The sequence below is a fragment of the Mauremys mutica genome, chromosome 4 (assembly GCF_020497125.1).
Source record: "Mauremys mutica isolate MM-2020 ecotype Southern chromosome 4, ASM2049712v1, whole genome shotgun sequence".
In the NCBI taxonomy this organism is placed as follows: Eukaryota; Metazoa; Chordata; order Testudines; family Geoemydidae; genus Mauremys; species Mauremys mutica.
The window spans coordinates 109,214,002-109,235,645 of NC_059075.1; the positions used below are offsets into that span (position 1 = coordinate 109,214,002).

General features: G+C 44.0%; 1 protein-coding gene across 7 annotated transcripts in view; it reads right to left on the bottom strand.

Moving 5' to 3' along the window:
• BRSK2 (BR serine/threonine kinase 2) overlaps positions 1–21,644 on the bottom strand; it is a 463,971-nt gene that overhangs the window by 109,430 nt on the left and 332,897 nt on the right. For 6 of the 7 annotated variants that reach the window (XM_045017041.1, XM_045017047.1, XM_045017046.1 and 3 more), the window contains exon 4: positions 11,971–12,111. In XM_045017041.1, coding sequence (XP_044872976.1) covers positions 11,971–12,111 — 141 coding nt within the window. Of the gene's footprint in view, positions 1–7,382; positions 7,412–11,970; positions 12,112–21,644 lie in introns of those variants that run through there. The other variant, XM_045017043.1, reaches the window with a different exon arrangement.

Below are 21,644 nucleotides of genomic sequence, written 5' to 3' on the forward strand. Positions count from 1 at the left end.
CCCCACCACATGTGATAATTACTTGGCGTTTAATGGAACATTGCCGAATAAATTAACTTAATTTGGTCCCCTTCCAGCTCATCTCTCTGACTCCGTGTCTTACACGACCTGCTTCACCTCTTCGCTCTGCAGGTGAAGTGAGGACTCCATTGTTCCAGAGGTTGAAATGCCCTAGGGCATTTCTCCACATTGGCTAGAAAGAAGGATTAAAGAAAGCCGCCTCTCTGGTGAACAAGCAGGGAAAATTCCCCCCACAAAGTGCTGCATAGGCCGAGAAGGAAAATGAAAGAGAGAGATGCAGCAGGGCATGACCTAAAGGTTGGTATAATCCCCTCCAGGATGGCAGTATAATGTCCTGAGCCCCTCAGCCAAGACAGTGGCACAAGCAGCCTGCTACTACAGCTTGAATAAGGCAAGACTTTTGGAAGGAGTGTATGTAGATTGGAAAAAGAGAGAAAGAGTCACTAACCAAGCGATCACAAGGAGGGTACACAGTGTCTGACAGTCTGCAAGGTACTGCTGTAACACACACACACACACACACACACACACACACACAAAAAGGGCACTAAAAAAAATCCTGCAGAGTGAAAGAGGGATGGTGTGAATGTCCCTGAATTCCAAGAAAGCTCCTGGGGAAACTGTGCACAATTCTAGGGGATGGAGAATAGCAGAAGGATCTGCATTTGCATACATGCTTCATAGCTCCCCAAGCACTGACTGTTCACACTTGCTCCCCAGTCACTGGTCACGCTCACTGATGCTCTCCAAGCAGCTGTCAATCCCTCTCTCACTCCCTTTGTGAGATATCTGTTCTCGTACTCTCTGAAAACCAACTCATCTGTACTGCAGGCAGCAGCAGCGTATGGGTGACACTGGGTTTAATTTACACCTCTTACTGTCACCGGGGGCAGACAGCAGATCTTGGAGGTAAAGACAGATTTGGAATATTGGGCCCAGTGGAGCTATGCCAATTTACACTAGCTGATAAACTGGCCCATTATTTTTAAGTGATTTTGGAGCTGAAACATTCATATCGGTTTCTATGACAACTCCGTTTAGTTCCCAGATTTCTAACCCAAGATACCCTTTAATTGGAGAAATTGCAGGTCATTTCTAACACACAAAATCTTAGCCTCTTTGCAAATGCTTTTCCCACTGACCCCAAACCCCAATGAAGTTAGACCACAGTATAACTGTCCAACAATATGCCTTTAAAAAGTGCCTAGTATACTGTTGAGGCTATATGAATAATTTATTAAATAATAATTAATAATAATGAGAAACATCATTTTTTATTTACATGAGCCCCAAAACCCTTTTCATCTCATTTTCCATTGCTCCTGGAAACTTAATAATGACTCAACAGCTACTGTAAATTTGAGATTTGTATGTGTACCTATGTTTCTATACACAGAAAAATCTTTGGTTTCTGTTAATTAAGCTTGCTCTGTTCTACTTTACTAACAATTTCAAGCTCTGTAAAATTAGTAGATACAGTTAAGGTCAGAAATAAAAGGATAACTTTTAACATATATTCATAGATTTTTAAGGTCAGAATCAACCATTAAACCATCTAGTCTGACCTCACTCAGTTCTGCCTGTAATAAGTAGATGTGCATGACCTTCTTGCATTCAGGGCAGTTTTTTCAAGAAGGAAACATGTTAAAAGTTGTTCTCTTTTCTTCAAAGAAGTAAAAGAAAGCATCTCTTTGAAGTTGTAAGTATGCCTACATTTAACACGTCTCCTCCTTGTATTTATGCTGGAGTGCAGTGAGGCAGAGGACTCCCTCGCCCAGGCAGGGTTAAGGAGCAATCAGCACCAACCTGCCGCACCCCTGTGGCGTGTCAGGCCTGGATGTGAGCCCTTAAAAGGGAGAACTCAGTGCAGTAGTGGGGGCATGCTGAAGCAAGCAAAGGGCTCATAGCTTCCAGACTGGGGCCCCTGTGGCACTAACTGACCTACGGCTTCTGAACGCCACCTACCCAAGCCCTCTGAGGAAGAAGACTACCAGGCTGGTTTTTTTTGTTGAAATCCCTGCTCCCCCCCCTATGATTAAACTCTAACCTTTTCTCACACTGAGGAGTGGGAACTGAGACTGTCTGTGAGGCCTGAGAGACTGCTGCCCTCTCCCTTGCACAAGGAAGTGGGTCGGGGAATTATTTTCCATCTGGTTGGGCTGCTTTATATCCCCCTAAAGGGGGTGGACTCACTAAAAGGCACAGCTGATGGGCTGTACCGCATATCTCAGAACCAGACCACAGGGTTGTGGCTGCCCAGAGAATGACATAGGAGGTAAGCGAGGTGCCTGCTCTCACCCCAAGGTGGCAACTTTGAGGCGTTAACCTTCGGCACAGAGTTAAGGTTACATAGTAGTTTTTAAAGCCTTGTGTGCAGGGCCGGATTTCCAATTCGGCACAGTAGACACATGCCTTGGGGCATCTAAAAGTTAAAAATGGGTTAAAAATTAAAAATTTAATGCATACAGCTCCCCTGTAGGTGGCTGGGCTCGTGGCACGGGTTGGTGGCCGCCCAGCGTGTGGGGCTGGGGCAGGGTGAGCATCCGAGTCAGCCCTCCTGGGGGCGTTGTGAGCTGTGGCCAGGTGGGGCGGCTGCTGAAGGTGCTGGGAGTGTCCCAGCCCCTTCCCAATCTCGGCTGCCCCGCTACCTCCGCCCTGTGCTGGGGACGGGTGTGGCCAGTGTCCCATTCACTTGCATGGGCAGAGACAGAGCGCAGCTGCAGTGCTGGGCTGCAGGAGGGACGGAAGACACCTGGGGACTGCTTGCAGTGGGGAGAGGTACAGTGTCCACCTTGTGCCTTGCCTGGGGCAGGTGGGCTATGCCTTGGCTCGGGCTGGGAGCGCCATGTGTGGTGAAGGGTCTTGTGCCTTCCCGAGGAGGCTGTTATATTTCTTTTCATTTAATTTTTTATGGAAAACATGAAGGTCAGCTGTAGGCAGGGGGGCACTGAAGATGCTGTGCCTAGGGACGCATAAGGTGTAAATCCAGCCCTGCTTGTGTGTTGACAAAGAGTTGTACGAGGAAAGCAGTAATAGGTAAGAATTGATCCATTTTATATTGCTGTCACTCAAGAAATGGAAGTGTGGTTGTTGACCTTAACTGTGTATTTGTAGCTTTTCAGTCTGTGAGGAAAATGGTATTAAAGTAGAACAGAGAAACCTTAACTAACATTAAACAAAGTTTTTTTTCTGTGTGAATTTCCCTAGTTTGTAAAGAAACTGTGTAAACTGGAGCTGAAATGTGAAATGCAATTAATATAGGGCCTTACAAAGAATCATGATAATGTAGTGAACACAAAGGCTGCAGTGCGAGTTTGACTATTGAGAAATGTCGACATTAGATCACAAGCGGACACAGCAACTGAGCAAATCTGTTGTCATGTGTAAACCACACAGGACACTAGCTAGCAAAGAATGTCATCATTGGTTGACGTGGTGTTTTCAATGTGCCAATGTTGAAGTCAATGTCAACATTTAAGTAAATAAGGCCACTGGAATTTGACAGATTTGTTGGCATGTACACACATAGGTTGCTGCTGAGGAAATAACGCCATCATATTGTTAATGCAGCACTCAGTGAATCTGCTGCCATGGACAGACAGATTGCTGCTGAGCAAACAATGTTGCCATATCATTCACACTGCATTTTCAAACTGGCACAGCTCAAATCAATTATGAAACAATCATTTTTTTCTGAGACATTCCAACATGGAAAAAAATACAAATGTGGTATTTGTGTAAAGGACAGTTATCCACATCCAAAGTTTAGTGTAGAATCTCCATGTGTATTCTTTTCAAAAGGGTTCTGGAAAAGAGTGAGGCATTAGAGACTCAGTTTAAAAATCCATCCGTTTTTATTTCCAAAATATATTTAAATATGTGACTCCTCTACAAGTCACAAAGTGCACAGAAAATTAAAAGCCTCCCTACAGTCTATTTTCTATGTGTGCAGCAGATATTCCCATTCTTTCGCCCATTAAACACAATTCTCTGATGCAACATGAAAATTGGCTTACCTATTACATCATTATATGTAGATGCATGCATACTATACCATCATATATTCTCTATTCATATGTGTGTGTGTGTGTGTGTGTGTGTGTGTGTGTGTACGCGCATATACAGAGTGAAAGCACATATAAAATGCTCCACAGAGTGGTGCGGCATAAACATTTTATCAGCATGAGTGTTAGAAATGTCTCCTTCCTTCACGAGCTCTGAGTAAGGCTGTGATTCTTTCACAGAGGTCGCGGAAAGTCACGGATTCCGTGACTTTCCGCGACCTCCATGACTTCCGCAGCAGCTGGTGCGGCTGATTTCAGGGCCAACTGCAGCTGGCCCCAGGGTCAACTGCTTGGGCACCCCACAGCCAGCTGCACCAGCCACCGGTGGGGCAACCCGGGGCCAGCTGCTTTGGTGGACCCCGGGGCCAGCTACACCGGCTGCTACTTGGGAGGCCCCAGGCAGCTGGTTCCGGGAACCATGCGAGCTGCGGCTGGTCCCGACGACCGCCCGAGCAGCAGCAGTCCCAGAGCAGCTATAGAAATGGCCCCAGGGTGCCTGGAGGCTGTCCGGAGAGCAGTCCCCTGGAGCAGTTGCTGGGGGGTTGACAACCCCCTGCACTGGAGCAGCCCCCCCCCCAGCAGGGGCCCTCTGGAGCAGCAGGGTCCCAGAAGTAGAGATTTAGTCAGGGGTGTTTTTGGTAAAAGTCATGTACAGGTCATGGGCCGTGAATTTTTATTTATTGCCTGTGACCTGTCCATGACTTTTACCAAAAATACCCCTGACTAAATCTCAGCCTTAGTTATGAGTGAGTTGTGCAGGTTACCCCAAACAAGTGCCAATAAAACATAATCACATATTCTGTCTGTGCTCTGTATTTTACAGAAAGAACACTATTTTAGAAATTATTTATAGAATCTTTATTTATAGAATTTATAGAATCTTACTTTTTTTTTTAGTGGTACCATTTTTCATATTCTCCCACCTGTAAGGAGAGCTGTAAATTATAATGTCACAATGGCAAGATCTGATGTCTTGCAACTACTGGAGGCTAGAAGCAAGAGCTGTGTATCCCAGTGGAAAGCTGTCAATTTCCCTTTTTCCAATGGTACAGCACCTGCATTGTACTCCTGAAGGGCAGTGAAATGTGCAACTTTAAACTGGTCACTGTGCAATACTAAATATTCCCCTCCACAGACCTCAGACCAGTGTAGTTTGGGGGACGATTCTACATTTCAGAAGAAAAAGGGGAAATTTGTTTCAGGTTGATTGAAAATATAAACGAGGATAACAGAAGCTCAGAGATTTGGGATGTTTAGATGGATGAGTGGGCAGAGCGTAGGCGAAGCAGTCACAAGATGTGTGCCCAATTAAATTGAAAATAGGGCCATCGCTTCCATATAAAGGGCTGTATGGTGGCATTCTGTCACAAGCCCAACATGAGAGGCAGAGTGGAGTGGCACCAGAGAGACAGTGCCCTTGGCAACACTAGCAAGCATAGTCTCCTTAGGCATGGGGTGTGCACGTTTTTTGCTAGCCATTAGGCTGGCCCAGAAAGTGAGCCAGCCCTACTCCATGGATTGGTGCAGAGTTGGGGCAGGGCTCTGGCCCTGCCCCTCTCTTCACCTCTGTTGTAGCGCTTTAGTGAAGGTGCTACTATGAGCTTCTTCCATTGGTTAATCCACCTCGCCGAGAGGTGGTAGCTACGTTGACGGGAGAAGCTGTCCTGTCAATGTAGCACTATCCACACCTGGGGTTGGAGCAGTATAACTATGTCACTCAGTGGCGTGGATAAGTTTGTAGTGTAGATGAGGCCATAGTCATCTCTGCTTCTTGAGGACACTCCTGATTTCTCACAAACCCTCCCTCCCTGTTAATAAAAGAATACTGCGGTATTCTAAACATCATTCCAGCTCACAGTGCTCTCACGAGAGCTTTTGGTGCCATTGCTGTGAATCCTGAAGTATTACTTTTATAATGTCCCTTTCCCCACCCTACTAGTGGGAAGGATACAAAGCAAAGTAAAACAAAGCTCCTGTTCATTGCCTTAGCTCCCAACCCCGCCACCCTCCCCATGTCACACACTTTAGCATGAGCCCTCTCTGCATACACCAGCAGACAGCCTCAGGCAATGAAAGAAGAGACTCTAGTAATTGTCATTTATCAATATTCATACAGACCCTCAAACCCTCCTTGTGCCCTCCTGGAAAAAAAAAGCCAAACCAAAATAAAAATAAAAATAAAATGAAATAATAATCCTGCTGCTCACTACCAGAGGGAATTTCCTCTCAATGTCACCACTGCGCTGTGCAGTAATTGGCATTATCAGTTATCTCTGAAGCTTAATAAGGTTTGCCATGGGCCCTTTTCTGTAATCATATTTTTTATTTGTCAGCCCACAAGATACAGACACCAATAGGAGCCTGACCAAAAGAAAAACCCAACACACACACAAAAAACACAACTCAGACCAATCACGACATTGGTTGGTGATGTCACATGCAGCCAATCAGGAATCTTTTAGCTGTTCTCTCTTATTTCCTTCCAGATTCTGTTCTCTCTGCAGTCTTTGCTTTCTCTAAATAGAAGGGTGCTCCTCCGGGGGAAAGCTCAGACTGGAGTAGCTGTGAACTCCCCCATGGTCAGAGCTCCTATATAATTTCCTACAGTAACTGTGGCTGCGACTGGAGTAGCTGGGAGGTCCCACAAAGTCAGTGGCCAAGGTGTTCAAAAGTGACTACTGATTTTAGGGGTCCTACTTGAGGCCCCTTACAGGACCATGGTTTTCAGAGTGGTGGCTCAGCACCTGCTGAACACAAGCTCCTTCTGAAGTGTTTCAAAGTGGGCATCAAGGTGGGCAGCCAACATCATTAGTCACTATTGAAAAACGTGGTCGGTGCTGCTATGACATTTCACTGACTCCTGAGGCTAGGGGAGCAGTGGGCTCCCACAGGCCAATGGTCCTATGCCATTTCCTGCACTCCTGAGTGGGGCTATAACTAGAGTTGCTGTGAATTCTCCCACAGCCAACCCCACTACAAAATCCTGTACAGTGTCTGTGACTGGGAGAAGCTCCAAGCTCCCACTACTCTCCCATAAAAAAAAATAAATGGGAACTGAAAGCTTATACTGATTTAAAATAACATCAAAACAAACACAAGCACATTACAAATCCATTTTGTTCCTTGCTGGGGCTGTTTCCTTGAAAACCCTTCATCAGACAAAGGCAATTTCTGCCTGTGGTGGAAGGCACAGCTCCCCCCCCGCATCAATGGCCACTGTGGGGAAACCCTTTCAGAGTCTCTCATCCGGGAATCCTGAGCCATTAATAAATTCAAAGCAGTGAAAGAAGAACTTACCAGGATTCTGAAGAAACTGTAAACCTTAAGAATTTCTCTGTGCTTGGTTGCTCCTTCCTGGGGGTGGTGGAAGCAGAGGTGGCATGATATTGGGTGGGGGGCACAGAGCTATCAATCTATTCTGCTAGCATGCTAGAGGCACTCACATCCAGTCATTAGCCAAAGGAGAAGCCTTCATTACTCAGTGTGGTCATAACTGGATAACCCGGCTGATGAGATGATTTATCATCTCGCTGTCCTGCGACAGGGCAAGGTCAAGCTTCGTTGCTTAGGAAAGCATATTAAATTATTATATATTTACAAACCTGATTTTTAAAAAACCTTTGGTGGTGACTGCTCAGACTCTCACATCTCAGGAGCTGCATGGTTCTCAAACTGACCATGGAGGAGAGGGGTGCTCCTGATTCACTGTCATTTGACTCTGCACTGATAGTGGTAGAGTAGGGGTTGAGGAGGAGATCACAGAAACAGACTCACTTCTTAACAAGAAGGATATTGCCTCAACACGCACATGTGTTGAAGACGGTAGCTGGGGATCCTTAAAAGAGACACTCACCATCCCTTGAAAATTTGCTAGAGACCCTTAATTCTCCAGAATTACTTACTCTTTCTATGGCCTCAGCCCTCCTCTCAGCCCTGTTTATTAAAGGCAGACACCAGAAGGCATTTGTCCATCTATCTACCTGCGCCACACTTGTCACAGTAGTACCTAATTGCCAGTAGATACATATACATTCCCACAAGAGTCATCCGAAGACCACAAACATCTGTATGTTAATATGCGTTTGAATTATTAAATGAATTACCATCAGTTGTGTTTGCACCTTTTTTGTGTGTGCTTCCTGTGAATATTCGAGCGAATGAATTTACCAGCAGCAATATTTGTGGAGACCGTCAATTATAAGAGAATAATGGAGAATATTTGCAGAATATAAATTCTGAATTTGTAAATGAGACAGTTGACACCTGAAATCTGATTCTAGGCAGACTCAGGAAAGCATCCCTATTCGGGAATGGTGCTTAGGAACAAGCTTAAATGCTTTCCTGAATCAGGGCCTCTAAGAGAGATGCTCTGCTGGTCATGAACAAAAACAACCTATGTGTCCAATCAAACCTAACTGGGACCACACTATCCAGTTTCGAAAACAAACTGCTCCTGAACAATCTATCATAAATTATTCTCAGAAATGTATTAAGAAAATCATGATTCTCCCACAAGTGATTTGCAAGGAGAAAAAGATGTGGCATTCACAGAATAAATTATTCATTAAGAATTATCTGCCATCAGAGAAAACTTTCTGGGTCTGATGATCCAAAGTGTGTGTGTGTGTGTGTGTGTGTGTGTGTCCGTCCATTAATTTCAATGGGTTTTGGATTGGCCCCTCATGTTATTAGTGTTCATTGTCAGCTCACCCCATGCTCTGTTGACTATCACAAACCCGTCCATGCTGACTGCGTACTGTTCTCAGAACTTCGAAATCCACAAATGTGGTCAGTTTAACCTCTGAACTGTTCTCCACCCTACCCCATTCTTCTTAATATCGCCCTACAGCTCCTTTTTGCTCCTTGAAAAAGGCTTAGATCCCCTCTTCCATCTGTAAGTAATACATTCCCTTAGAAATTTCCAGTGATTTACACAATGAGGGGAGCGGATCAGACACTTAGGTGGCCATTTTCGCTATGGGTGTATTAGAGCTGTCGATTAATTGCAGTTAACTCATGTGATTAACTAAAAAAAAATTGCAATAAAAAATTAATTGCACTGTTAAACAATAGAATATCAATTGAAATGTATTAAATATTTTGATATTTTTCTACATTTTCAAATGTGTTGATTTTTATTACAACACAGAATACAAAGTGCACAGTGCTCACTTTATATTATTATTACAAATATTTGCACTGTAAAAATGTTAAACAAAAGAAATAGTATTTTTCAATTCACCTCATGCAAATACTGTAGTTCAATCTCTTTATCGTGAAAGTGTAACTTACAAATATAGTTTTTTTTGTTACATAAGTGCACTCAAAACCAAAACAATGTAAACCTTAGAGTCTACAAGTCCATTCAGTCCTACTTCAGCCAGTCACTAAGACAAACAAGTTTGTTTACATTTACAGGAGATAATGCTGCCTGCTTCTTATTTGCAATGTCACCTGAAAGTGAGAACAGGCATTTACATGGCATTTTTGTAGCTGGCGTTGCAAGGTATTTACGTGCCAGGTGTGCTAAACATTCATATGCCCCTTCATGCTTCGGCCACCATTCCAGAGGACATGCTTCCATCCTGATGATGCTCATTAAAAAAATAACGTGTTAATTAAATTTGTGACTGAACTCCTTTGGGGAGAATTTTATGTCTTCTGTTCTTTACTCACATTCTGCCATATACTTCATGTTATAGCAGTCTTGGATGATTACCCAGCACATGTTCATTTTAAGAACACTTTCACAGCAGATTTGACAAAATGCAAAGAAGGTACCAATGTGAGATTTCTAAAAAATAGCTACAGTACTCGACCCAAGGTTTAAGAATCTGAAGCGCCATCCAAAATCTGAGAGGGACGAGGTGTGGCGCTTTCAGAAGTCTTAAAAGAGCAACACTCAGATGTGGAAACTACAGAACCCAAACCACCAAAAATGAAAATCAACCTTTTGCTGGTGCCATTTGACTCAGATGATGAAAATGAATGTGCACTGGTTTGCTCTGCTTTGGATTGTTATTGAGCACAACCTGTCATCACAATGGACGAATGTCCTCTGGAATGGTGGTTGAAGCATGAAGGGACATATGAATATTTAGTGCATCTGGCATGTAAATATCTTGTGGCGCAGGTCACAACAGTGCCATGCGAACGCCTGTTCTCATGTTCAGGTGACATTGTAAACAAGAAACAGGCAGCATTATTTCCTGCAAATTGTAACCAAACTTGTTTGTCTGAGCGATTGGCTGAAGTAGGACTGAGTGGACTTATAGGCTCTAAAGTTTTACATTGTTTTATTTTTGAACGCAGTAATTTTTTTGTACATAATTGTACATTTGTAAGTTTAACTTTCATGATAAAGAGATTGAACTACAGTACTTGTATCAGGTGAATTGAAATTTTTTTTTTACAGTGCAAATATTTGTAATAAAAAATAAAGGGAGCACTGTACACTTTATATTGTGTTGTAATTGAAACCAGTGTATTTGAAATGTAGAAAACACCCCAAAATAGTTAAATAAATGGTATTTTATTATTGTTTAACAGCGCAATTAATTGCAATTAATTTTTTTAATCACTTGACAGCCCTAGGCTGTATGAATGGGGCATTCTGAGGACTGTAGTTAGTCAAATCTGAGGAATATGGATAATCATTGCACGATTACTGAGAAATAACTATACAGTCATTATGCAAATTGCTGTGCTCTCATTGTCTAACAATGGCCCTCAGCCTATCAGAATGGAGGAATCTGCGTGCTGTGTGTAGTTATTAAGACACAACTGTGCAGTCATTATGTAAATCATAGAACCTTAGCCAATCAGAGTGCATGGAATTGTAATACTGAGAAATAAGCGTGCAGTTACAGGTCAGTAACTGTATAGAAACCCTGTGATTTGATTGGCTGCAACAACTCAATTTCAGTATAATTTAAATTACCCGAACTTGTTAAAGCTGAAGTGGAAACTGGTTCAATTTAAAATGCCATCTGAAAGTTACAGGTTAAACCACACTCAATGGTTAAATCATTCAACTGAGTTAATATGCAACAATAACAGACTGATAAAGAAAATTACTCCCTACTGGAAAGAAAATTAAAGGCAACAGTGACTCAAATGCCCAGAAGGGGCCCAGGCAGGGCTGCCAACTGCCAGCACATTTCCCTATAACCCAAGGAGGCCATAAAATGACTTTGTTATATTGATAATTGTCCCAAGTTTCTTCAGGGACTAGTCTTGATAAGGCACATATTATTCTTGGTTATTGGCAAGTGCCCCCAAGACTCACGGAAATGAAGCACTGGTCCCCCAGGAATTTGATTTTCTTGCTTAAAGCACTCACTATAAATGAACGTGACAGCAGCTGCCCCCTCCCATCATGCTCACCATGGAACAGCAGGCTTGCTTTCCAATGGAAACCAGAAATGACTCTTTATACAGATATTATAAACAGATCCAAAGGAAAATCACGGACAATCTGCATGAACAATCTATGTGTGACCAATGTGTATTCACAGAGATAGCCAAGAAGTAGCAGCAGCAGCATTTATGTAGCACTTTTGGACCCCAAGAGCTTTACAACATGAACTAGTTAATAGCAAACGGAAGTACACCTCTACCTCGGTATAACGCTGTTCTTGGGAGCCAAAAAATCTTACCACGTTATAGGTGAAGCCGTGTTCTATTAAACTTGCTTTGATCCACCGGCGTGCGCAGCGCCCCCCCACCCCCAGAGCACTGCTTTACCGCCTTATATCCAAATTTGTGTTATATCGGGTGGTATTATATTGAGGTAGCGGTGTATAAGGAGCCCCAGCCCCACTGACTGCTTTGTTATGAGTTTCCAGGCCATAGTCACCACCCGTTATAAACCTGCTGTACTCACCATATTGAATGACTATGGCAGAAGTCTAAAGCAGAGATGATTTGTCGGAAGAACTTCCTGGCTTCTTTTGGCGTTAATCTTCCCTTTTTTACGAGATAGTCGAAGAGCTCCCCACCTGATACATGTTCTAGCACCAAATACCTAGAAAAAAAGAAGACAGGCCTTTGTTAGCACATGATCACACAGATCTCTCTGTCTGTCTCTGTCTCTCTCTCTAGGAATTAAACAGGTGTGAAATACTGTGAAACGAGAGAATTGGGAAATTAGCAGCTGTGAACATTTTTAACAGGGTTGGAGTCAAGCACTGCTTGGACTCCAGGCGTTTCAGTGATTCCAAACAATGGAACAAATTCAGTTTTCAGCATCCCCAGTAGAGGGATGATATCTGAAAAGCAATAATTCCTCCAAAGATCAAGACAGATAGCGGACAGCAAATTATATGGGCTTCCAGCATAATATGGCAGCTGCAAGAGCTAATGCAGAGTTAGGCTGCATATGCAGAGACATCAGGTCATTAACCAAGGTGGATGTTGATAGTTCCTTCTCTGAAATAGCTTTGGAGGAATGACACTCACATAACTGTGCTCAGTTCTGGACACCTCAGTACCAGACAATGTCAACAAACAAGAGGGAATTTGGAGAGCTGCTGAAAATAAACAGGCTGATTTCTGACAAAGATAAACTACACATGTGTAGCATGGGCACCCAGGTAAGGGCTCATTTCTGCAACCTTTACTCATGCTGCTTCACTTGACTAGTCCCATTGATTTCAAGGGGACTACTCTTGCATGTATGTGTTACACAGCATGAGTAAGGGCTGAAGAATTAGGGCCCAAGAGGGGGACAGGATAACGGCATGTTATCATTGAGCATTTGAGTATTCCAAAAGTGTACCAGGCAAAGAAAGGAGAGGAATTATCTAGGGCAGCCCAAAGGGTTATTATGATTGGGGTAATGAGATGCCACCAGTCAAAAGAAAACTAAAGCTAAATATCTGGGAATATTTCCTAAGAATGGAGCTCTATTAGACCACAGAATAGTTTCCCTAGAGAAATAATGGCAGCCCCATCAACTGAGTAATTTAAAACTGGACTAGATACTGACCTGCATTGGCAGGAGGATTGTCTCAAACAGTGTTTCTCAACCTTTTTGATACCAGGCACCAGCTTGCTGCCTTCCTAAACTGTCAGGGAGATCTCAGGGGCTGGCACCGGTCCACGGAGTGATCATTGAGAAACGCTGGTCTAGAGAAACAATGAGGCCTTTCCCATCTCTACTGTGATTCTGTGCTACTGTACAGTGCTGCCTCCTTCTGTGCACACACAGTCCATTATATATAGGAAGAATAAATGATGCAAAGGTACTGTGTAAAGCTTTTATTGGTATGAGTCTGAGTTGACCAGCATTACTAAGCGGGCCCTCCCAGACTAGTGACACAAAGAGGTCATTTACTGAAGGATCTTTTGTTCTCCGAATGGATTGCTTTGCAGATCTCCCTTAGGGGAAGACCTGCAGAGGTGGCTTTTATGCCCTGGGCTTCGGAATCCTGTACTAGGGGAGCGAGCCCATCCTCCCTCAAAGGGTAACTGCTTTGAAATGCGTTCCATTGCTGCATGGCAGGGCATGCTTTCTGACAGCAGATAGCTGCAGGGGCAGTGAGATGAAGGTAAACAGGGCTAGCAAACATCACCATCTTTTGTTGATACCACAAATTTCGATGGAAAACTTTTTAAATAGTACATTTTAGAGAGCTTTTACAATTTTTTAGGGAGTTGTTGTTGTATCCCATTGTGCATAAGGAGAGTCAGCCTTAGTTCCAGTACCCTTAGTCCAACCAAACAGGTCTTAGAGGGAGAGGAAGAGAACAAAATTCCTTCAAGACTGAATATCGTCCTTTCAGTGCCTCAGAATGGTATGACTTTGGAGGGAAACTCCAAATTTGGGGGGTGGGGGGGAGGAAAGAGGAAAATATTCTTGTGCATTTTTAAACGGTCCTTTCTGAAGCTATTCAAAGTATTATAATATTAGGAGTAGCGCTGGAGAGAATAAAGATGGTCCAGTGGTTAGGGCAGCAGCTATAGATTCGGGAGACCTGGGTTTAAATCCCTGCTCCTGTGTAAACCTGGGCAAGTCACTTAAACAGAGAAAGAGTTTTATAACCAGTGTTGTGCCTTTGGCTATGACAGCTGGTAAGGCAGAACTGAGGTTATGGAATGAAAGGTCACATGTAGTCAGACGCACTGAAATAGATCTGGAACCCGAGAAGGACTTTCCCAGAGGGGCCGATACAGACAGGTCAATGTGGCAATGCCTGAACCGCTTACACACGCAAACACATGCAGATTGAAGACTAATATGATCCAATGAGGGTACTCTAATGACATGACTATACGCGAGTGTGGTAAGATGCAGACCACGAAGCACTTGCTGACTCTTTGGGGAGACCTTTATGAAGAAGGACCTTGCTACAGCAACGGAAAGAGCTATTGCTTATGCACGGTTCTGGGAAAACCTCTATTGTGTGACAAGGACACAAGAAGATGATAATACTTCCCTGCCTCACAGGGGTGTTGTGTGGATAAACACAATAAAAGATTGTGGGGTGTTCAGATCTACTGTAAAGGGGGGCAGAATAGGTACTCAGTGACAGAGAGGTAGTGGAAAAAAGTTGGAAAACTTTTTGTTTAAATCAAAATTTGAAAAATTCTGACTAAGCTCTAGGGCTTGTTGAAACTCCACAAGAAAAGTTTGTGGAAATGTTGTCAATTTTTTTTCCATTAAGATCCAAAATCAGATGAAAATTTTTACTGAAAAATCAATTTTTCAAAAATTGTGACTAGCTCTAATCCAGGCAGAGGTGGTTTAGGGGCAAATTGCCAGTGAAACTGTCATAAAAGTATGTTAAAATGCATATAGGTATCACCATTGTTTATATGGTACAGATATTATTGATATAGGACCAGGCTCTCTATCTTGCTCTATTGTTTTTGCACTGCTACATGATGCAAAGGGAGAAAAGACAGCCATAGTTGGGGATTTCCCTGGCTTGGGGAAGTCCTGAGTGGTCATACAGCTAACATAGGTGGTTCCTATGCCACCTCTCCTGCAGCCTCTGGTATAGGGGCATATCAGGATGTGGGACTGGGAATGGCATGCCAGTGATCTCCATCCGATGCATAGTCCCTTGGAGACTGAATTTGGATGTATGGGCCTTTTAAGTCTCAGTGGTCCTACACTACCCAGACCTTGGCAGCAGGCATGTTGGAAAAGAGGATCCCCTATATAAATCAGTCTCTTCCTTGTACCAGAGACTGACCTGGTCTAGTCTCTACCATGGCAGACCCAAAACTGGCCTTGGGATCAAACGTAACTGGCTCTCTGACTGCTCTTCCTTTCTGCTGTGCCCAGAAGAAGCAGGATATAGCAGAGAATCTGGCTCAAAGAATTTAGACATAGTACAAATCAATAGATTTTTTTTTCCAGGGAGATATAAAGATGTTTATATGTACAAGCATGCAGACCCCACTCTATGCAAGTTTCAAATGCAGTTTCAGAAAATTATAGGCCCAGCATTTCTGTCACCCTCAGCAGGAACTGCAAAGCAATTTATTTTCATCAACTTTGTCTTATTAAAAATACTCAAGCACAGTAACCAACGTGCCGAATGATAAATAAAACTAATGGAAATACAGGGTGCATTTACAAAGGTATTTATTTTTGTTTACAACCCAGAAGCACCAGATATAAAAATAGAAACAAATGGGGGAAACATCTGAAAAAGATTTGTGCCTGAGATGAGTTGAAGAACAAGAAAGAAGCACGGAGACAATGTATTCTGATCTGACAGATCCCCTCACGTGATAGGAGCAACGAGGGTGACAGGAGCAAGGAGGGTGACAAACACATTCCCAAATGGTTAAGTGTAAGAAATAAATGCTGCAAGGATCATTCTACAAGTGCAGCAAGGTTAATGTTATATCCAGAAGTTCTTTGTTCCAATTTGCTGCTGTACCAGGAAGAGTCACCAACCAACCAACCAGCACATTGGGGTCCTGGTCCATGACTAGGGTTCTGAGGCACTGCAATAATACATAAAATAATAAATAATAATAATTATTTTCCAAGTGTTGCAAGTTGGTTGCACCATTGTTAATTATTTCGATTAGTGCACTATAGCTTAGATGGTCCATGCTGTACATATATATAAAAAGAGACTCCTATTCTCAAAAGCTTACAGTCTAGACAGAGAAGGAAGACAAAGGAAACACTATTGTCCATTTTTACAGATGGGGAACTGAGGAACGGAGAGACTTGGTGCTTGTCTCCACTTACGGGGGATCCACGCACGGCGCTCAATCCACCGGGGGTCGATTTAGTGGGTCTAGTGAAGACCGGCTAAATTGACCACGGATCGCTCTCCCATCAACTCCGGTACTCCACTGGAATGAGAAGCATAAGTTGATGGGAGAGTTTCTCCTGTTGACCCAGCGTGGTGTAGACATCACAAAAGGTCAACCTAAGGTACGTCGAGTCCAGCTACATTATTCACATAGCTGGAGTTGCGTAACTTAGGTCGACTGAGCCCCGTAGTGTAGACCTGCCCTCAGTGACTTTCTCTGAGTCAAACAGTGAGTCCACAAGACCAGCCATCAACTTACTCTACAGCCCTCAGTGACTTGAATAGAAAGCAGTGGCACTGGAAGCTTGCCTGTCTGTTTGCTGATTCAGGGAGCAGGTGAGCAACAGAATATATACAGCTTGTAAAAATTAACAAGGAAAGAGGGATTTTCCTGTTGTTCCTCCCCACTTCTACCCTTTTCTTACCATATTACCACCTCATGTTACCATTTTGCTTCTGTAGCTATTCCCAGAAACTAGTCTTGGCTATTGCTTTCCATTCATTGCACGGCCTGAGTTTCATGTTATATACAAAATGGAAAGCAGCAATTTTTAAAGGGTGTTTTTCAACCCTGCCTATGGTAAAACGGATGGTGTCAGTCAAAAGCTCTCCCCTGTGGAAACCTAGCTGTAAAAAGCACACCACGCATCACTCTCTGAAAAGTCACTGCAAAGAAAACAGAGGCAAGAGACAGCCCCTAGGCAGTACGCCCGCATGCTGTGATAATCGCGACAGGGGAGTATGGAGCCACCCCGGGCTGAAAGACTCTGCCAGAACACTTAGCTCTCCCATCTTGAAAGCACTGTACAAATGTTAACTTATTTAATCCTCTCACTTTCCTTGCGAGAGACACTCTGTAAGGGTCATCACCCTCATTTTACAGACAGGGGAGTGAGGCACAGTGAATTGCCCAAGGTTACATGGCAAGTTGGCCTCAGAGCTGGGATTAGAACTCAAGATTTCCTGTGCTCATGTTCACTAGACCACACTGCCCTGAACATCAATCACCCCTGTTCTCTAGTTTTCACTGCTGTGATTATGGTGACTGCGGTGCTGGCCTCTCCTTTTTAATACATGAGTCCATTTGGAACAAGTGGATTTGGACATAGGCTGCAGCTGCCAGGCTTCCACAACTCCCATTTGCAGCGCACACAGTTTAAAAAAAGTATTAAACATTTCCTCTATTAGGTGAATTCTTAAATACGGGGCAGATTCCCAAACAGGCAAGACCATGGTTTCAGAATGCCAGCACCATGCATGCCTAGAATTTCTTTATGCCTCTGCCGTGAGCCAACACATGAAATGAAAAATTTCAGGGAAAGCTTCAGAGATGAAGGAGACGAGACCCCAGTGTTTAAAGGAAAAGAAACTGAATGCTTAATAGGAGAAATGATTTCATCCATCAGAGAGGAGCAGAGAGATCATGTACAGCAGCCGAGTGATTCTTCCCAACATGTTTTATTAATTTTATCTATCCCCTTTGCCACTTTTCCATCTGTATCCTAGACTCATCACCCTCCACAGTCAAAGCTAATAAGCTACTAACCTCACATGGCCTCTAGGTATCAGGTGAGAAGCCTGTGCGGCTCATAAAAAGAACTAAGGCTAGACTTTAAAAAAAAATCTCCGATAGAATAAGGCAACAAAAGTGTATAAACCTTGCAACTGTTACAGGGATAGCAGAAGTGTGGGGCAAAGGTGGCTGTAAGCCATCTCTGTGCTGCCCAGATTCTGCCTGTTCTAGGAGCTGTACAGCTCCAAGCATGTTCTAACTTACAGCAGCCTCCCCATGACTGCCTGTGGCCTGTTCTGCCGCCTAGAACAGACATTGCATAGAGCACAATACCCTCTCCTTTTCCTGGCCCCAACATGCCCCTATGCCAGGCGCTGTGAGGTTGGACAGCAGAAGGTCTACACTGCTCCTGCACAGGGATATTTTCCTTGGGGCTAAGTTGGTCCTTCATGGCCCCTATATGCCACCAGGGGCTAGAACGTACTCCTACTGGTGGAGAGAATAGGCCAGCTCCCTCTGGGATCGATCAGAAAATATTTGACAATCAGTAGCTAATGTGTTAAGGTCACATCAACTATCCTCACAAGGTGGTAGCTGGTCATTGGTACATATGATGCCACTATCAGCCCAGACAAATCTACCCACAAAAAACAAGAAACCCTGGGAACCTGTGCCCCCAAACTCAAACCAAATCTTAACATTTTTGGCAGCTTGATGAAAATTTGGTCCATTTTCCCACCACCTTCCCCTTCCGCCCCACTCCATTTTCAGGCAATTCCAAGCCTAAATGAAACCATGAGGCACTGCTAATCTCATGATAGCCCTGTCCTGCCAACATTTTGTACCATCTTTTCAGACCACAGAGGTTAGGAAAAGTTGTGGTGAGGTCTGCAGAAGCAGCCCAGCTTGCAGTTACCAGGTGATAGTGCAATCCTCAGTGAAGTTTCAGCATCATGCTGAGAACGGCACAGTTGTGGGCCTGCTTCACCAAGTTTGGATTCTGAGCCATCTTTTCCTTCAGTTCTGTAGATTGTGGCTCAGGTTCATTTCTGCTGGTGGAAAATTTACTACTAATTCATGAGCTTGCTTTTCATTTTCACCTGCAAACCCCAGCTGCTGGGCCAGACTCTGTCTGGCTCTTCCATGCGGGCACTGCAGGGGCAAGGGAGCAAGGAGCCTCCTCCCACTTTGTGCAGCACATGAAAGGGCAGGAGTGAGAATTGAAGTCCCTGTGCTCAAAGGGGAGGAGAGTAGGCAGAGCCATGACTCCACTCCCATACTTGCTGCACCCCATAAATGGCTGTGTGTGCTCCTGCTGCACATTGGGGAGCTTTGGGAGAATGTCTTCGGGTGCTCCCTCTGGGCCGGGGCAGCTCTGTGCCACCCCAAGGCAGGGCTGTGCTTAAATTATCTTAAACAATCCAGCCCAGAGTGATTTATGAAAACACAAATCTTATAGAAAGGCAGACTGGCCCAGGAAGAACTAAATCCGTGCATCAGCAGGTACCAAGGGCACAATAGCTAAGGTCATCCCAGTCCTGATGATTATAGAGAATGACAGGTTGTTTGCTAACCCTTAGCAGGCATGGTCAGGAATAACACATACATGCCACCTAAGCGTCCCCACAGCAGCTCAGCATTACGTCTTGGTAATGGATATGCAATTAATGTTTTCCCAGCCCTATAGATCCACACAATTTATGATACATCTGCCCTTTACAAATGAGATCCTTCGGGGCAACACACACATTTATTAAAGTAAATTGAGATCTTTGCATGAAAGATTTTAAATGCAAAATAATAACTGAATTTATAATACTTAATAACAATACTTTGCACTTCTATGTCACCTTTCATCAAAGGATCTCAATGCACCTTACAAGCATTTATAATGAGAGCCTCACCACTCCCCTGTGAATTAGGGAGATTTTATTATCCTCATTTTATATAGGGTGAAACTGAGGAACTGAGAGGGAGTAACTTGTCCAAGGGCTCATAGCAAGTCAGCGGCATAGTTAGGAGCAGAACGCCTGACTCTCAGACTCATGCTCCAATACTGTATATCATCTCTCATTCCAAAGAATCTGAAAGCACTTTTCAGATGAATGTCCAGACTATAAAGTATTATATTAAAAAGATTATTGAAGCGCCTACGGCTGTTGCAGCTAGGCCTCTGATGAATAGTAAACATTTAAAAAGAATAAATTAAATAGAACATCCCAAATGGACAAATAAAGAATAAACCAAAATCACTTGGCCAGGAAAAAAATCAAACAGGTTCTTCTTCCCCTGCCAGTGCCACTAAAAACACAAATCAGGCCTGGTCTACAATGGGCATGGGGGTGGGGTGTGGAAATCAATCTAAGGCCTGGTCTACACTAGGCGTTTAAATCGGTTTTAGGAGCATAAAACCGATTTAACGCCAAAACCGTCCACACTAGGAGGCACCTTATATCGATTTTAATGGCTCTTTAAACCGGTTTCTGTACTCCTCCCTAACGAGAGGAGTAACGCTAGTATCGGTATTAACATATCGGATTAGGGTTAGTGTGGACGCTGATCGACGGTATTGGCCTCCGGGAGCTATCCCACAGTGCACCAGTGACCGCTCTGGACCGCAATCTGAACTCGGATGCAGTGGTCAGGTAAACAGGAAAAGCCCCGCGAACTTTTGAATATTTCCTGTTTGCCCAGCGTGGAGCTCCGATCAGCACGGGTGGCGATGCAGTCCGAAATCAAAATAAAAAAAAGAGCTCCCGCATGGACCATGCGGATGTGATCGCTGTAAGGGCAGGCAAATCCGTTCTATCCGTTCTATCAGCGCTCCGTTACAGAAGATGAAATTCAGAATCCTTTTTTAAAAATCTCCAGACAGACGCCATAGCAGGGACTCAGCGCACTGCAGCGTGACAAGCGTAACGGAAAGCCAAAGAATCAAATGGATGCGCATGGACTGGAGGACTGAAGCTATCCCACAGTTCCTGCAGCCTCCTAAAATTATTTGCATTCTTGGCTGAGCTCCAAATGCTTCTAGGGTCAAACACAGTGTCTGCGGGTCAGGGCATAGCTCGGCAATCTACTCACCCACCCCCCACCCACCCCCAGAAGCGAAAGGTAAAACAATCCTCTGACTCTTTTACATGTCACCCTATCTTTACTGAATGCTGCAGATAGACGCGATAGTGCAGCACTCAACACCAACATCCTTGCTCCCCCCCCGTCATGGGCGGCTGATGGTACAATACGATGGAAATCCATCCTCATCATCAGCATAAGCTGATCGTGCAAAAAGATGGAAATCCATCCTCATCATCAGCCTCAGCTGATGGTACAAAAGGACTGGTAACCGTCCTCGTCATCAGCCTATTGGCCCTAATTTTTTCTGGTGGATGGATGGTGCAATATGGCTGGTAACCATCCTCATCATAGCAACAGGGGGCTGAGCTCCATCAGCCCCCACCCTTCATGTGTAAAGAAAAGATTCAGTTGCCCCTGGACTAGCAGTGGGATGCTGGGCTTCTCTCCTACACACTGCTTAATGTCCTGTCTGGACTATCATAGCAGCTGGAGGCTGCCTTCCACTCATTTCTCACTAACAAGTCAGTGTGTCTTATTCCTGCATTCTTTATTAATTCATCACACAAGTGGGGGGACAATGCTACGGTAGCCAAGAAAGGCTGGGGGAAGAACGGAATCAACAGGTGGGGTTGTTACAGGAGCACCCCCTGTGAATAGCATACAGATAATTTCTGCGGGCTCTGA